This window comes from Mizuhopecten yessoensis, unplaced genomic scaffold (assembly GCF_002113885.1).
Source record: "Mizuhopecten yessoensis strain PY_sf001 unplaced genomic scaffold, ASM211388v2 scaffold10651, whole genome shotgun sequence".
Lineage (NCBI taxonomy): Eukaryota > Metazoa > Mollusca > Bivalvia > Pectinida > Pectinidae > Mizuhopecten > Mizuhopecten yessoensis.
In genome coordinates this window covers 1818566-1835148 of record NW_018408653.1, presented here as the reverse complement: position 1 = coordinate 1835148, position 16583 = coordinate 1818566, and the positions used below count along the sequence as shown (strand labels likewise).

General features: G+C 36.4%; 1 protein-coding gene across 6 annotated transcripts in view; it reads right to left on the bottom strand.

Moving 5' to 3' along the window:
• Positions 1-7863: 7863 nt before the first annotated feature.
• LOC110461676 (orphan steroid hormone receptor 2-like) overlaps positions 7864-16583 on the bottom strand; it is a 31300-nt gene continuing 22580 nt past the window's right edge. For 5 of the 6 annotated variants that reach the window (XM_021515248.1, XM_021515249.1, XM_021515250.1 and 2 more), the window contains exons 9-13: positions 14024-14165; positions 12924-13080; positions 11825-11964; positions 10313-10450; positions 7864-9277 (exon numbers count right to left, since the gene is read on the bottom strand). In XM_021515248.1, the coding sequence (XP_021370923.1) occupies positions 8859-9277; positions 10313-10450; positions 11825-11964; positions 12924-13080; positions 14024-14165 (996 nt within the window). In that variant the 3' untranslated portion in view covers positions 7864-8858. The remainder of the gene's footprint in view (positions 9278-10312; positions 10451-11824; positions 11965-12923; positions 13081-14023; positions 14166-16583) is intronic. The other variant, XM_021515252.1, reaches the window with a different exon arrangement.

Here is a 16583-nt window from a genome sequence, read left to right as displayed (position 1 = left end):
TATGTAACAATAACCCATAAAATTGAGATCTCAACACATACCAGTTCTAAATTGCGTCTGTGTACTAGAATGTGTGTTTATATCAATAAAACCACTGATGCAGTTTGAAAACATTAAAAATGTAAAGAATAATATCTCAGAAGAGCAATATGTATGCAGGTGTTCCGAGTCACAGGGACCTGAGAATCGGTTACAGTAGGTGTATTTGGACATGATTTGTAGAGAGTAGTATTAGTAGAGAGCAGTATTTGTAGAGAGAAGTATAAGTAGAGAGCAGTATTTGTAGAGAGTAGTATTAGTAGAGAGCAGTATTTGTAGAGAGTAGTATTTGTAGAGAGCAGTATTTGTAGAGAGTAGTATTTGTAGAGAGCAGTATTTGTAGAGAGTAGTATTTGTAGAGAGCAGTATTTGTAGAGAGTAGTATTTGTAGAGAGCAGTATTTGTAGAGAGTAGTATTTGTAGAGAGCAGTATTTGTAGAGAGTAGTATTTGTAGAGAGCAGTATTTGTAGAGAGTAGTATTTGTAGAGAGCAGTATTTGTAGAGAGTAGTATTTGTAGAGAGCAGTATTTGTAGAGAGTAGTATTTGTAGAGAGCAGTATTTGTAGAGAGTAGTATTAGTAGAGAGTAGTATTTGTAGAGAGTAGTATTTGTAGAGAGCAGTATTTGTAGAGAGTAGTATTAGTAGAGAGCAGTATTTGTAGAGAGTAGTATTTGTAGAGAGTAGTATTTGTAGAGAGTAGTATTTGTAGAGAGCAGTATTTGTAGAGAGTAGTATTTGTAGAGAGCAGTATTTGTAGAGAGTAGTATTTGTAGAGAGCAGTATTTGTAGAGAGTAGTATTTGTAGAGAGCAGTATTTGTAGAGAGTAGTATTTGTAGAGAGTAGTATTTGTAGAGAGTAGTATTTGTAGAGAGTAGTATTTGTAGAGAGTAGTATTTGTAGAGAGTATTTGTAGAGAGTAGTATTTGTAGAGAGTAGTATTAGTAGAGAGTAGTATTAGTAGAGAGCAGTATTTGTAGAGAGCAGTATTTGTAGAGAGTAGTATTAGTAGAGAGTAGTATTAGTAGAGAGCAGTATTTGTAGAGAGTAGTATTAGATGTTTTTAAGGTTTAGGCCAGCACTAGTGGGCTCACACCCCTTCATAGGGTTATATACTAGAAACGTGGAAAGCTCTCTTATGTTGAAAAATCGACTCCACCTAACTAAATTCATCTTTCTTGTGGATGTACAAAACTGTTTTGTATCGTTGGAAAGAAGGATATTTCTTTTTCAATAATATTCCATATCGACGTAAAAAGTATTTCCACACGCATACATGATCTCCGTTTTCTATAAAAACAACCCCCTTTTTCGATATTTCAAAGCAGTCATTGTGCCACTTTTCGCATATTTATGAGGTCGACGTCATCCTTCCGCAAACACTTCAAGTATCGTTGGCTTGTAATTTTCTTCACAAAATCTGTGTCATGTACATGAAATAAGTAAACAGATTTTTCAACCGTAAATCATTTGGAAATGTGTGACGTTTGCGTCTTCGTGGAGAACACAACAATATACGCCTGTTGAATGCCATATAGTGTTATATACTTTCTTACATTGAAATAAAATCTGCATCATTCTAAGAGTGGTTAGCTGAAATACTATGAAAAATGTAGGAGAAAACCTCTGGACAAAAGATCAAATACTGAAAAAAACAAAGGGCGATAACTTTTGCAAAAATAATTAATTCAAAATTCGTTTAAGGGCGACACAACTTTATATCATGATTATAATGTATACCAAGTTTCAAAGAGATCGGTCGAAAAATGTAGAAGGGATTGTCGGACAAAAATCAAATACTGAAATAAACAAAGGGCGATAACTTTTGCAAAAATTGTCGAATCAAAATTCTTTTAAGGGAGAAACAACTTCATATCATGGTTATAATGTATACCAAGTTTCAAAGAGATCGGTCGAAAAATGTAGGAGGAGATTGCCGGACAAACAAAAGTTTACGCCGGACGGACAACCCCATACCATAATACTCCCGTCAAATTTGACAGGCGTATACTTGAACCGTCGGCACGTTCTGTAATTCCCGTTCCCGATTTAAGGGGTAAATGCTGACTTTTGACCACAGTACAATACTCAAGAAAACGAATCATCACAACATACTGCTTTAGACCTTAGAATGATTCGACTCGTGTCATATTTTGAATCAATGTCAAGGTAATTTGGTAGTCCTCCATCCCAACCAAATACAAGTTAAAACATCCTAATATTAGGCCTTGAAGAAATAAAAGTTGTGCACATTTAGTTCCCATTAGATTACTGTTAAAACATTCCTCTATCATATCCATCAACTAAAAGCTATCAACCCTCACAAAATTTCAATCCGGCAATAATATTCTGTATAGTTGTGGGCCAATCGGAGCCAGGAATCTGCATGTAAGTAACTTAGCTAAATGTGTACCCTGTTCAGACTTTACCTATTTGCTGTAATTATGCAACCATTGGCCCAATATGACTAATTAATTTGTATATAGGAGAGCTATGGTAAAGTTTAAACCAGGAAGTATTAAAATATTTCAAAATGTGATATTTCATGGATAAATTCTGACGGACCTGTAAATGTTAACACAAGTCTTGGAAATCTTTGCCAATGCTCTTCCGAAAACAACACCAAATGATTAGGTCGTTCTTCCTATTTTTAAATAAACGAACAACCCTGGTACAACTGGTCAAACCGTTTGGATCGCGATAAAGGAAAGTCACCCTGTGATATATGCAACAACGTATGCTGATACAGGGAGATAACTCCGATAAACAAGAAAGAACTTTACCTGAACATAAGTAGTCTTCAACTTATACGGAAATATATAAAACATAAAACAATTGATCTGTTCAACATAAATGAATTTTACTTCATCAAGCATGGATATGAAAAGACATTAATAATCTAACAAAATAAAACGTGAATAGAAGAGAAACCCCATGACGTTAAATGGCAAGCGATCTCAATACATGGAACATAGATAATTTTAGAGTCCGATATAATGCGCATTCTCCCGACAAACCATAGAAAAAATATCTGCTTTGAGCTTTTGATTCATGTCGAGTGCACATTCATTTTGGTCAATACTTGGCAGTATGTAAAGAAAATGGGAATTATCCTGATGGGTAATCTATTTATATATCTATAGCTGGGCTGAAGCCCAACAAATGTGCAACAAGTTTTTAGAAAAATATATTTATTCTAAAAGGAAATGCACAAATATTCACTGGAAATCGCCAATATAATTAAAATGCTCGAAATGTTTAGCAAATACGGCAAACTATTCTGTTTATTAGTTAATTGGTCACAAAACATTTTCCAAACAAACAAAATCACTTGACTTTAAAATATCTTCAGTTTTATTCTGTCATATATTTCTTAAAATCTTAAATTAAGCCCAGGTATAAATGCATCAATTCAATTATGAATTTTCCTCAACATCAACTTGACAAAACGTACTGCTCTTCAGAAAGTATTAACTAATTTCAAGTTTGCTTATATAAATGTAATGTAATCTGATCTTGTAATACTTTAATAATAAACAAGAGACTTGTTTCTTTTAATGCTCTGCTGATTTCATGTTTGTTTTTGGTCAGAATTACAACTGAATGGAGTCTAAATGCTCCTAGCTCATGTAAAGTTCCAAACAACAATGAAACAAGGTAATAAACGTAGATTTTTAACAAGAAAACTTTGGGCTTGACGATGCCCCACACTCACTTACAAGCTTCTTTGTGACAGAGTACAAAATAACAATGCGTCTATCAGGCTATTTGACATCCTTTAGTACAAACATTAGACTGATCAATAAACAGACTAATCAGAGACTCATCGTAACAAACTGAGTGATTTCATGTCTCTCGAACTTCATTTTAGCAAAATGATCTAACTTGTAAGTTACCTTAGGCCAAATAAAGTTCATGCCTTGTTTCCAGGGCACATTTGACTCAAATATAAAATAAGGAGGTATAATTTTATCCCATGTAAGGGAAGGTTTTTTTCTTTGATAAAATATTTAAGAACATATCTGTTATAAAGGAAATGACAGACATAAAATTTAAATGAAAAAAACCCAAAAACTTTTGATCTTCCAAATCAGTCTCAAACCAATCTATAATATTTTAAAATTTTAAAATTTTACCTTGCCTCTTTTTCTTATTTTCAATAAAATAAGGTGGTGCAATGGATTATAAGTTAAGGGGGGCCTGATACACCAGATTTTTTGTACATCCAAGTTTGTAAATTGTGTGTAAGAATTAGAATTTAGATCAATTTAACGGTAGTAGACCTGTTAGTCATGTAAGGTTTAAGTTAGATGTCCTATTTCATGAATCAATGTTGAAGTTTCTTTTTGCAGACATCTATGTACTTCCACACAAAATAGAAAGGCAATGATACTGCTTATGTAATTTTCTATGCTACGTTCATAATTCTATAGAATTCAGATTCATGATCTATTTGTGTTTCTACAACGAGCAACAAATTGAGATTGGAAAGAAAAAAAATGTTTGTATTAACATCCCCAGCAGCTAAGTTAGCACCATAGAAAGACACTTGACATCATATATGTAGTCTCACACACAAAACCTGCACAATGTCTCGAGAAAACAAGATAGTTACCATTACAATAACAACCATCATGGACACTTCACCACACTACACAGGAACGATGAAAATCTCAACACCATTTTCATGTTTCAAGTATACAAGCCTTCTCTGAGAGTGTTACCGTAGATAAGTATTTCAAAATGTTTAAGTATACATGAAAAAGATGGTCATATAATCAAAATAAATTAATGTGTAAAAAACGGAAAGTGCAAATCCCAACAACTATTATCGTTTTGACTAACATTCTTACCGATACTAAACGATGCTAGTTTTCGGAATAAAAAGTCAACTGTGCGTAAGGTGTTGCAGTTTTATGGAAAGTCAAGCATGGTTCCAATGTACACATATTTCTCACTTAATTATTTCAAATAGTGCAACAACAAATCAACTTTCATTTTTTTCTCTGTATACGACAGTCTGCACATGTAAAGCCATATAGAAAACTGTTTATAGTGCACTCTACAAAGCAGCAAATTCAAAGTCTGACACAGAAATCTGAAGCACACATGCCTAGCCATGGTTCAGCTATCCAAATAGATAAATGAGACATGAAAACATTTTTTTTTTAAATGATGAATTACATATGTGAATTTTTACAATTCTTTCAACAAGAATGAAATGAAAATAAGACAATAATATTTTCATAATAGATTTCTTTATTCTACAAAATGCAGATTTTTGTTTTCTGTTACAACAGATTCACAAATTTTGCTTGTATTTTTAAAAGTAAATAATTTGTAAAAAACTTTTAAATAGCATTAAAATTTGACTTTTGAAAATAGCCAACTTTGAAATAATTAAAAAAATTCTGACATCTTGAATAAAAATCAGCCAATACTGAACTATGAGCAAACCTTTCAGCACATCGGAGATAAAACCTTATACTAGACCCCAAACAAAAAAGTGTCGCAAAATGAATACAGTTTCTTTAATATTTTAATATTTCCTTTTGTAAATATCACTGCTGCTCATATTTAATAATGAAGCATTATTTTTCAAATCTGGAAAAAAATGACTATGCATTGTTGAAGATCTTCTTTTTAGAAAATTTAAAACCAAAACAAATATTTAATTCGTTTTTATCTCTTAGAATTTGGGGCTAATTTGCAAGATTGGAAATAAATGCTAAAGATTACAAGCTATCGATAGTGAACAAGATATGCAATCAGTTGCCTCCCTTTAATGATTATTTTCCCTGTTAAACAGGAGAGAAATGTTAAACATCAAATACTATGTACAACAAAAAAATGCTCTCATTTCATGAGATTTCAACAAGTGTATATATGTTTTCTGTTAGTTAATTCAACAAATGTGAACAACTAATATTCTCTGCCTTTAACAGCATAATCTTAATAAGTGTGAAAAGTTGATCAAACAACAGTAAAGATGGGACTAAGATACATATAAACCTACAATGAAATGTACACATTACAGACAAATTACATAGAATTTTTTACATTTCTCTTCATTTTTACACAACATTTGTATACTTTTCATTTATTTCACAGAAAGAAATATGGACAGCACTGTCTTAAATATTTTTAAAAACAAACTTTCTTTCTTGGACAAAGAACAAGTTCCATTATATGACAGAAAGTGTGCATTATATACAAGTGACGTTAGATTTAATTTCAAGCCAGGTCATGTTCTACCGATGATTTGAGGAGTGGATCTACTTTTCCCCGCCTGGCATTAATTATAGTAACATAACAGCAACGGCAGTCACATGTCGGGGCACAACAATCGTAAATCGTAAAATAAAATTTACCATTTCGTAAACAAATGATGTCGGGGCACAACAATCGTAAATCGTAAAATAAAATTTACCATTCCGTAAACAAATGAAACATAACTACAAGCGAAACTTTAAACAACAAAGTGAAGACACAGAATGGTGAAAATGAAATGATTGGTTCATACATCCAATACTTAACAAATCATGTTTACAACACCAAAGTCATTCATAGGGAAATCACGAAATGCTTCATGATCAGAGAGACTCAATTAAATGGTCATGCTGAGCTGTTATGGTAAACGACTTTTACACACAATCTACCAAAGTCTGAATGATCATAATCAGTCTCACAAATTCACTACTAAACAGCAATTTAATTAAAATCAAGCAAACTGATGTATCAATGGCAATAAGCCTGTCCTAGTACTGGGCATGTCAATGACTTTTTTTCTTTCAAGAAAATAAAAGAAAATATGATTCATAATGGTTTCAAGTACTGTGGTTCATAAACAGCAACATTTTTTTTTACAAAATTCTCTACTGTTAAAAAATATTATGCCAATTTCAAATGACTCATAATACCAAGTATTTGAATGAATTTTGATATATTTCTAAGAAACAAATGTATGGGCAAATAATCCATTATGAAATTCCACTACCTTGTTTCACAGACTTAAATCATAGTCTGTTAACAAAATCCCATTTCTGAATTCACACTGCTTGAAATGTTGATGGTTATTGCAAACTTTTAAAAGTAATGACTACAAAATGCTTAAAAACATCATTTTAACAGTTATCTCAATTCTTGTGTCAAGCTATAATCTGTGAAAAAGTTTATTTTGAATTCACTAAATTACTGGTAGTATTGTATACATTTGTATAGCCAATATTAACAGGACAATTCAAAGTTTCAAAACAAAAACATGCAACTTGAAAATATAGACTTTTTTTCTACTCAAAGAAGAATAAAGAGAAAGTGTCAACACACTATATTGATGTGGAGAAGCAACGATAAAAACTCTTGACAGATACGATAAACATACAAAAACAATCAAAATCATGGTAATCCGTGTTTGTACTGGAAACCACAATTATAGACTAGATAAATAAAATAGGCATTCAAGTGAGGTTACAAATATATCTCTTTATAAAAGGAGGGGCATAAGCTTAAGGCATAAGCAGGCAATTACATGTACAGAGAAACAAGGGGACACAGTAGGGTATATGTAAGGTAACACGGTCAAATACAGGGCTTAGTAAGTAAGTGATAACCAGAGCCTTTTTTCGTTTATCGCGTTCCAAACGGTTGAACCTGCTGGACCAGAGTTGTTCGTTTCAGAATTAAAGTCGGACCCAGTAATCTGATGCTACTTACAGGTGAGACTTGACAAAGCCTTGTGCCTTGCAAGGCTTTGTCAAGGCATAAACATTTGCAGGTCTGCCAGGATTTATACCCAAAAATGTTACATTTAAAAACAGACGTACCGTTTGTTACGCATAAACGAACAGGCCCAGGTTATAAAACATGTAAATTTTAAGGGTTTATCAAAGGGAGATAATAAGTATAAATAGCTTTCCTGTTTCTAAATTAAAATAATTGGTCAACCTGCCTAGATCCCAAAATGCAAACTTCTTAGATCGCTAATAAAAAATAGCTGGCCAATCTGCCTAGGTCCTAAATACAGTAGCCAGCTGGCCAATAAAGTTATTAAACCAATTTCACTTTACTTCTTTACAGCTGATGGACAATAAATAATTCTATTAAAACACTATCAAAATATACCTTAATATTTGTTGTATCTTAATAACATCGTATTTACAAAATATTCTATGGTCTGGCGATTGGTTCAACACAAAATCTCCACCTATTTGTTTTTCCTGTCACATCTGAATTTTTCATCTTTTAAATTTCCTAAAAAGCCAAAAAAAATCAATGAGAAATACCCTGTGGACTATAACGGGACAAGTCTTCATCAGTGAAAAGGATAAAATTTCTGAAATACTGAAACCTATTGAAAAACTCACTTTTACATGAATTATGTAGGTTAATTATTGAGCGAGACATTTTAGAGCACAAGTATGAAGTTTATTATTAAAATAGAACACTTTTACCCTGGAATCTTCCTGAAGATGTACGTCCAGGGTGAAAGGATCCCAAAGTATACACTTAAATGCTGAGGAAACCTCACACTGGCTCAGGTGTACCAGTATTTATGTGTAAATCTGCAATAACACAAATGCAGAACAAAAACATTTAACAAGTAAGGTTGATAGGAAACAAAGCAAACCTCATATTGGCACATGTATCAGATTTTCTAAATCCTACAGAAATATACCTAAACAAAAACATGACACATGTGTCAAACGGAAATACCAGAACCAACCAAGTGTGTTACAAACAGTTCACATACATGATTCACCATGTATATAAGTGTTACACATTCACGTTAATTCTCAATCCACCGAGTACACGTAACACTATCAGCACGCTGTTGTTGGTATGTGGAGATGCTGTAAGGAGGCCATGGTTTCTGTCGACACACCAGGCGTACCCAGTAACACTGTGTGGGCTGCCGATGCCTCAAACGACGCTGCATCAGCGGCAGAAAGAGTACTGTTGAGGAGCCCCTGGCCGGCCATCTGCGAGTTGTACTCGGCTGTTTCCATACGCAGGATGTATGGAATGATACTGTCTATCTGAACGTTGCCAATGAGGCCAGCGAAGAACAACTCCTCCATGACCCCAGGACTGAGGGCGTGGAGAGGGGGCAGGCGAAGCATCAGCTTGCCCATACGGTCCATGTTGTTAGGCTGGACCTGCTGCAGGTGTTGACTTAATTCACGTTGTACCTGGTCTTGGATGCGCTCGATTTGTGATGAGTTTGTCAAGGAGGGATTGTCTAAAAGCAAACAGGTTTTTGATTTATTAAAAACTGCTGTAACCATGGCATGCTATTCATCATTTTTGAACCAGCTATTGCTATCTCAATATATATAGGTCGACATTAAAGTATGTGAACATTCAACTGGCTATTCTTTTGAAGTCATCCATCTTTTTCAAAAGTTAGTGAGAACATTGTCTATCTTAAAGTTCTATTCTCATCAATAAAACAGCATCAGGCATGTCACCAGTTTCTCAGGGTCTGTCTCTGGTTCACATTACATAAAACAACTACTGAGTACTGGATTGGCATGTGTCACTGAATTGAAAATTGAAGCACAGAAAATTGATTAAATTTGCAACCAATAAACAACTTCATTTGCTGCTTACCAAAGGGGCAGAATGCCTTCAGTATGTTAAGACTTGTTTTCAAAAATAGTGACAGCCCTGAAAAAAGCCGACTGCTACTTAGTTATATGACTGGTTATGATAGTAAAGACCTGATAGTAACCGCCTTGCGGTAGGCATACATTTGCTCAGTCACATGTGACTGGTGACAATAACTTACCTGGAGAGAAGAGCATGAGAGCCTTGAGGTAGGCATACTCCTGCTCAGTCATCTGTGACTGGTGACAATAACTTACCTGGAGAGAAGAGCATGAGAGCCTTGAGGNTTGGAGAGAAGAGCATGGGAGCCTTGAGGTAGGCATACTCCTGCTCAGTCACCTGTGACTGGTGATAATAACTTACCTGGAGAGAAGAGCATGAGAGCCTTGAGGTAGGCATAGTCCTGCTCAGTCATCTGTGACTGGTCACAATAACTTACTTGGAGAGAAGAGCATGGGAGCCTTGAGGTAGGCATACTCCTTCTCAGTCATCTGTGACTGGTGACAATAACTTACCTGGAGAGAAGAGCATGGGCGCCTTGAGGTAGGCATACTCCTGCTCAGTCATCTGTGACTGGTGACAATAACTTACCTGGAGAGAAGAGCATGGGCGCCTTGAGGTAGGCATACTCCTGCTCAGTCACCTGTGACTGGTGACAATAACTTACCTGGAGAGAAGAGCATGAGAGCCTTGAGATAGGCATACTCCTGCTCAGTCACCTGTAGCGTGTGCATGGAATGGATGTAGTTCTGCAGCTTCAAAATGTGATCAATTACTGTTTTCACACGCTCTGCCGAGTTCTTATCTACAACAGGTAAGAATTACAGGTGAGACAGTTTTTTGTGTCTTCTGTCTCACTAAGTGCTAAAACCATCAAAGTTCATATTTTCCTGTTAGCTGTAGAGAATACAAAAACACAACTCCAGTATCATTCTCCTCATTTTAGTGTTAAAAAGCAATTTTGTATAACCTGTGTTAGAATTATAAATCTTCTTAAAATGAAAAAAATTGTGCAAACTAGCGTGTGCCTGACCGTACCCACCATGATCTTTATGTAACAGTAACCTTGACCTTAGAACATTCTAAACCTCTTTAACATCTACACATCTACACATCGGATGTATCATCATGTCAAATTTCAAAAATATTAGTCTTTTGGATTCTGAGATTATTCTGAGATAATCTCCGGAAATGAAGACAGATGGACGGACACCATGATTACTATATGGCACCTGCAATCCTGATGTGGGGCCCCTAATGAAAAACATGAGTAATATGTAGATTGATATTGCTCCATACAGAAATTTCTGGTAGTTAAAATTGTTCATTTTTTTTTTACTAATGTATAACAACAAATATTGGACTTGCATAGAAAGATTGTGAATTGCTTTCCTATAATGGTAAAGTTTGACCTGTACAGAAGGAAACTATCCTCAGAGTTACAATCAATGGATGGACGTCTTTATAATAGGTTCTCCTTGTCCATTAGTTTTTTTTGTAGAAATAGCTCCAAAAAATATCCTCCTCATCATATTTGCTGCATGCAATTGATATAGGTCCCTGACTGATCAAAAGTTATATCTTTGAAACATTATCGGTTTTCTTGTATATACTGGATGCTTCAGAGAGTTAACTTGTAGTTAGAGTTTATAAATACTTTAATTTACAGTTAAGTACGCTAAAGACCATTCTGTTAATGCTGAATCACCAATTTCAATTTGTTTACATTAGGTAGCCTAGTAGCAGTAGGACACAGGTCTCGTGATCGAAGGGTTGTGGGTTCGAGTCACGGCATGGCACTGTGTTGTATCTTTAAGCAAAATACTTTAATCCACTTGTCAATGAGTACGTGGTTGGGCAGTGCTAGTATTGTAGAATGCTAGCTGTGAGCGCCGAAATTGCAGCAATGTCTGTATGCTTCCTAGGGAGTTGAGAAAGATATTGGCTGGTTGCAAATTAAAGGCCCTATAATAACAAATTATAATTTGCGAACCGCTTTGAGACGACCTACGAACTAGGTTGTGATAAAGCGGTATATAAGAAACTCAAATTATTATCATTGTTATTATAATTATTATTACATTTATTTGTAACAATAAATGAGTCAGTTGACAGTTCAGGCCTAGAGATCTTCGTTGCAAAATATGTAAAAAGGGAGACAACTCATTGTTTGACGTACCCTGTTGCAATGCAGTCTGTAAGTGGTTGAGTATAGCCATGAGAATGGTAGATAGGGACATGTTGTTGGCACACTGGGCCAGACCCAGGGTAAACAGTTCACTCCAGCACGACTTCACAAGTATGGTCTGTATGTCTTGGCTGAAACAGAGAACAGGAATATTGAATACATACATCAAAACACCTATTGTTAGCTATTAAGATATAGAACATATTACAGAGCAAAGACAGGAGCTAAGTGTTTCATGTATATGTATGTAGCATAGGGAAAATCCATCTCAAAGGCCTGCAAAGCACAGTTATTATCTAGTCTGCCGAAAGATCACATGATTATTAACTCCAATCCTGCAGATGGCAGATGCAATTGTGTCCTTAAACAAGGAACTTTGCCCTTGTTGATTTACTCGACCTGTCAGGAGTGAAGTATAATACATACAGATAATATAATGGTCTGGGCTAGTTATATGATGTTATGCTTCTGCGCTGTAGCAATAAAGTGATACGGCACTATAAATGAGCTGTAAGAATTATGGGCCATAACAAGCAGACCACCTATACAATCTCCAGGACATACACATGAACCCTCATATATGCAGTGGTAAACAAAGGGATGACATGGTAAGCTGTGCTTGAGTAAGGTGCTTGAGTAAGGTTGCTCCCACAGTCCCTTGAATATATCTATGTCTGTTATGCATTAGAATATTTCCACAAGATAGGATCGTGTTCATAACAAATATTGTATATTTATAACAAATTCTACTATGTTTGCAATGTGTGTCACTTTTTATTGGTTAATAACCATGGATTATTGGACGATAGACCAAAAATAATAAAACAAAAAACACAAAAAAACAAAATGGAAAAAATAACAGCTCAGGACACAAGCAGCCTTCATTAATTATTTTTTTCCAATATTTTCTCGATTTCATTATAATATTCCACCATAATACATTGATTCTTTCTAAAATAATGGGACCTCTGTCTATAATGTGATAGAAATAAAAACATTTCTATTTTATTTACTTTTTACTTTTAACAACAATCATGACTCTATTATCTTTTTTGTTTTTTCTTCGTATTAATTTGGTAGGAACCCTCACCTGAGTATCTGGAAGGCTGGAATGGAGCGAGTCCAGTGCATGGACAGAAAGAGAAGTCTGGACGCACTCTCACAGATGTAGTGGACGTTAAGGTATGCTGGCATGGGAGATGGAGTGGTCAGCATGAACTGGTAGTTCTGGCTAGTCAGAATTGGACCTGTTCATAGGAGAATTCTAAAGAATGAATTTGATGAAGTGAAGTCATGGGTGTAAGGCCTGCATCAGTGACATGGTATGATATATAGTAATGGCCAGTATCATATAGGAAGGGCCAGTATCACTGAACAGGATATAAAGGCGTTATGGGTAATTTTTGGCTTCATAAAAAGTAAAAATTTCAACTTGAATTTATCTGCCAGTTTCTGTTATAAACATCATATTGGTTAATTGGGGTTATCTTATTTGATGTAAAAAAAATCAATGCACATGCATACCCTACCTTAGCAACGATACTGGGTTGCTATGCAGAAATAGCCAAAATGTGGTGTTTTTGGCATGCAGAAATGAAAGCCTCTGCATGTGACAAACAAAAAACCCTTCCTATGAACGAACACTGGTATGACAATGTTTAAGCATGTCAAATATTTATTTGTTTGCTGCATGTGGAGGCTTTCAAAACTTGAAGAGTGTTTAGTTTATATGCTTCAAAATGGCCAATTTTCAACATAAATAGTGCACAACAGACGATATTCACACTTCTTATTGTGAAAATGTGGTTTTATGTCTCTCTTTGTAATGCCATATCTCCTAAACCAGTTGTCAAATGAATTTGAAATTTCATATTTGCGTACTTCATTCATTCCAAATTAGGAATAAAACAACTAATTCTAAATCCTCGATGAAGCTTGAAATGACACTTAACTCCTCTAGTCCTTTGTAAATATAAGAATAGAGAGTCAAACGGCTGGACATTTTCATCTCTGTAAGTAATAATTTCAATACCGATATGTATCCTTCTTTCTGCCCTAGGATGCTAAATATAAAAATAAGTTACAGTAATACAGACTTATTGGTAACCAGAGAAAACGTCCCGATTAACATGTCTTGACAAACTATTTTTTCTGTATATAAATACATGTGACTGCAGACAGTTGACTCACCATCAATATCTAACACGACTGGGTCCCGATTGTAATCGGCAGAGGCAGAGGTGTCCATGCTGAGACCTGATTGGTCCATACTGCTGTCACACATAGCAGAATTATCCATCTGAAATGAATGTAACAAACCTGAGTTATCCATCTGAAAAAGTATAATGATAAAAGAATTATTCATAAAACAAGAGAAGAAAGCGAAGAAATGACACCTAGTTCAGCCTTTGTGTGTTAGTAAAGCTATGAAGGTAATATACCACTTCACTACACACAATATCAGCTACCAGGTAGACAAGGACAGTGGGGCCTTCCCAGAAACCCCCTAATCCAGCCACCACTATTCCAGTTTATCACTACACACAATATAAGCTACCAGGTAGAACAGGACAGTGGAGCCTTCCCAGATCCCCACTAATCCAGCCACCACTATTCCAGTTTTTCACTACACACAATATAAGCTACCAGGAAGACCAGGACAGTGGAGCCTTCCCAGAACCCCCCTAATCCAGCCACCACTATTCCAGTTCATCACTACACACAATATAAGCTACCAGGCAGACCAGTACAGTGCAGCCTTCCCAGATTCCCCCTAATCCAGCCACCACTATTCCAGTTCATCACTACACACAATATAAGCTACCAGGAAGACCAGGACAGTGGAGCCTTCCCAGATCCCCCCCTAATCCAGCCTCCACTATTCCAGTTTATCACTCCACACAATATCAGCTACCAGGTAGACCCGGACAGTGGAGCCTTCCCAGATCCCCCCTAAACCAGCCACCACTATTCCAGTTCATCACTACACACAATATAAGCTACCAGGCAGACCAGTACAGTGCAGCCTTCCCAGATTCCCCCTAATCCAGCCACCACTATTCCAGTTTTTCACTACACACAATATAAGCTACCAGGTAGCCCAGGACAGTGGGGCCTTCCCAGACCCCCCCTAATCCAGCCACCACTATTCCAGTTTATATTTTATCACTACACACAATATCAGCTACCAGGTAGAAAAGGACAGTGGGGCCTTCCCAGAAACCCCCTAATCCAGCCACCGCTATTCCAGTTTATCACTACACACAATATCAGCTACCAGGTAGAAAAGGACAGTGGGGCCTTCCCAGAAACCCCCTAATCCATCCACCACTATTCCAGTTTATCACTACACACAATATCAGCTACCAGGTAGAAAAGGACAGTGGGGCCTTCCCAGAAACCCCCTAATCCATCCACCACTATTCCAGTTTATCACTACATACAATATAAGCTACCAGGTAGACCAGGACAGTGGGGCCTTCCCAGATCCCCCCTAATCCAGCCCCCACTATTCCAGTTTATCACTACACAACATATCAGCTACCAGGTAGACCAGGACAGTGCAGCCTTCCCAGATCCCCCCTAATCCAGCCACCACTATGCCAGTTTATCACTACACACAATATAAGCTACCAGGAAGACCAGGACAGTGGAGCCTTCCCAGATCCCCACTAATCCAGCCACCACTATTCCAGTTTATATTTTATCACTACACACAATATCAGCTACCAGGTAGAAAAGGACAGTGGGGCCTTCCCAGAAACCCCCTAATCCATCCACCACTATTCCAGTTTATCACTACATACAATATAAGCTACCAGGTAGACCAGGACAGTGGAGTCTTCCCAGATCCCCCCTAATCCAGCCAACCCTATTCCAGTTTATCACTACACACAATATCAGCTACCAGGTAGACCAGTACAGTGGAACCTTCCCAGATCCCCCCTAAACTAACCACCACTATTCCAGTTTATCACTATACACCTAGAGTTTAAACGGAGACCCAGGTGAAAGGTTATCTACTATGAACAAAGGTGGCTAGATTATCTACGGAGAAGGAAGTTAGCTAGATTATCTACTAAGAACGAAGGTGAATAGATTATCTACTGGAAATAAAAGTGTCAAGATTATCTACTGCAGAGGAAGGTTGCTAGGTTATCTACTGGAAATAAAAGTGTCAAGATTATCTACTGCAGTGGAAGGTTGCTAGGTTATATCATCTACTGGGAGTAAAGATGACCAAATTCTCTTTTTGGAATAACTGTGGCTGGATTATCTACTGGGAATAACTGTGGCTGGGACTGAATTATCTACTGGGAATAACTGTGGCTGGGTTATCTACTGGGAATAAATGTGACTGGATTTTCTACTGGGAATAACTGTGACTTGATTATCTACTAGGAATAACTGTGGCTGGATTATCTACTGGGAATAACTGTGGCTGGATTATCTACTGGGAATAACTGTGGCTGTGACTGAATTATCTACTGGGAATAACTGTGGCTGGATTATCTACTGGGAATAACTGTGGCTGGATTATCTACTGGGAATAACTGTGGCTGGATTATCTACTGGGAATAACTGTGACTGGATTTTCTACTGGGAATAACTGTGACTTGATTATCTACTAGGAATAACTGTGACTGGATTATCTACTGGGAATAACCGTGGCTGGATTATCTACTGGGAATAACCGTGGCTGGATTATCTACTGGAAATAATTGTGGCTGGATTATCTACTGGGAATAAC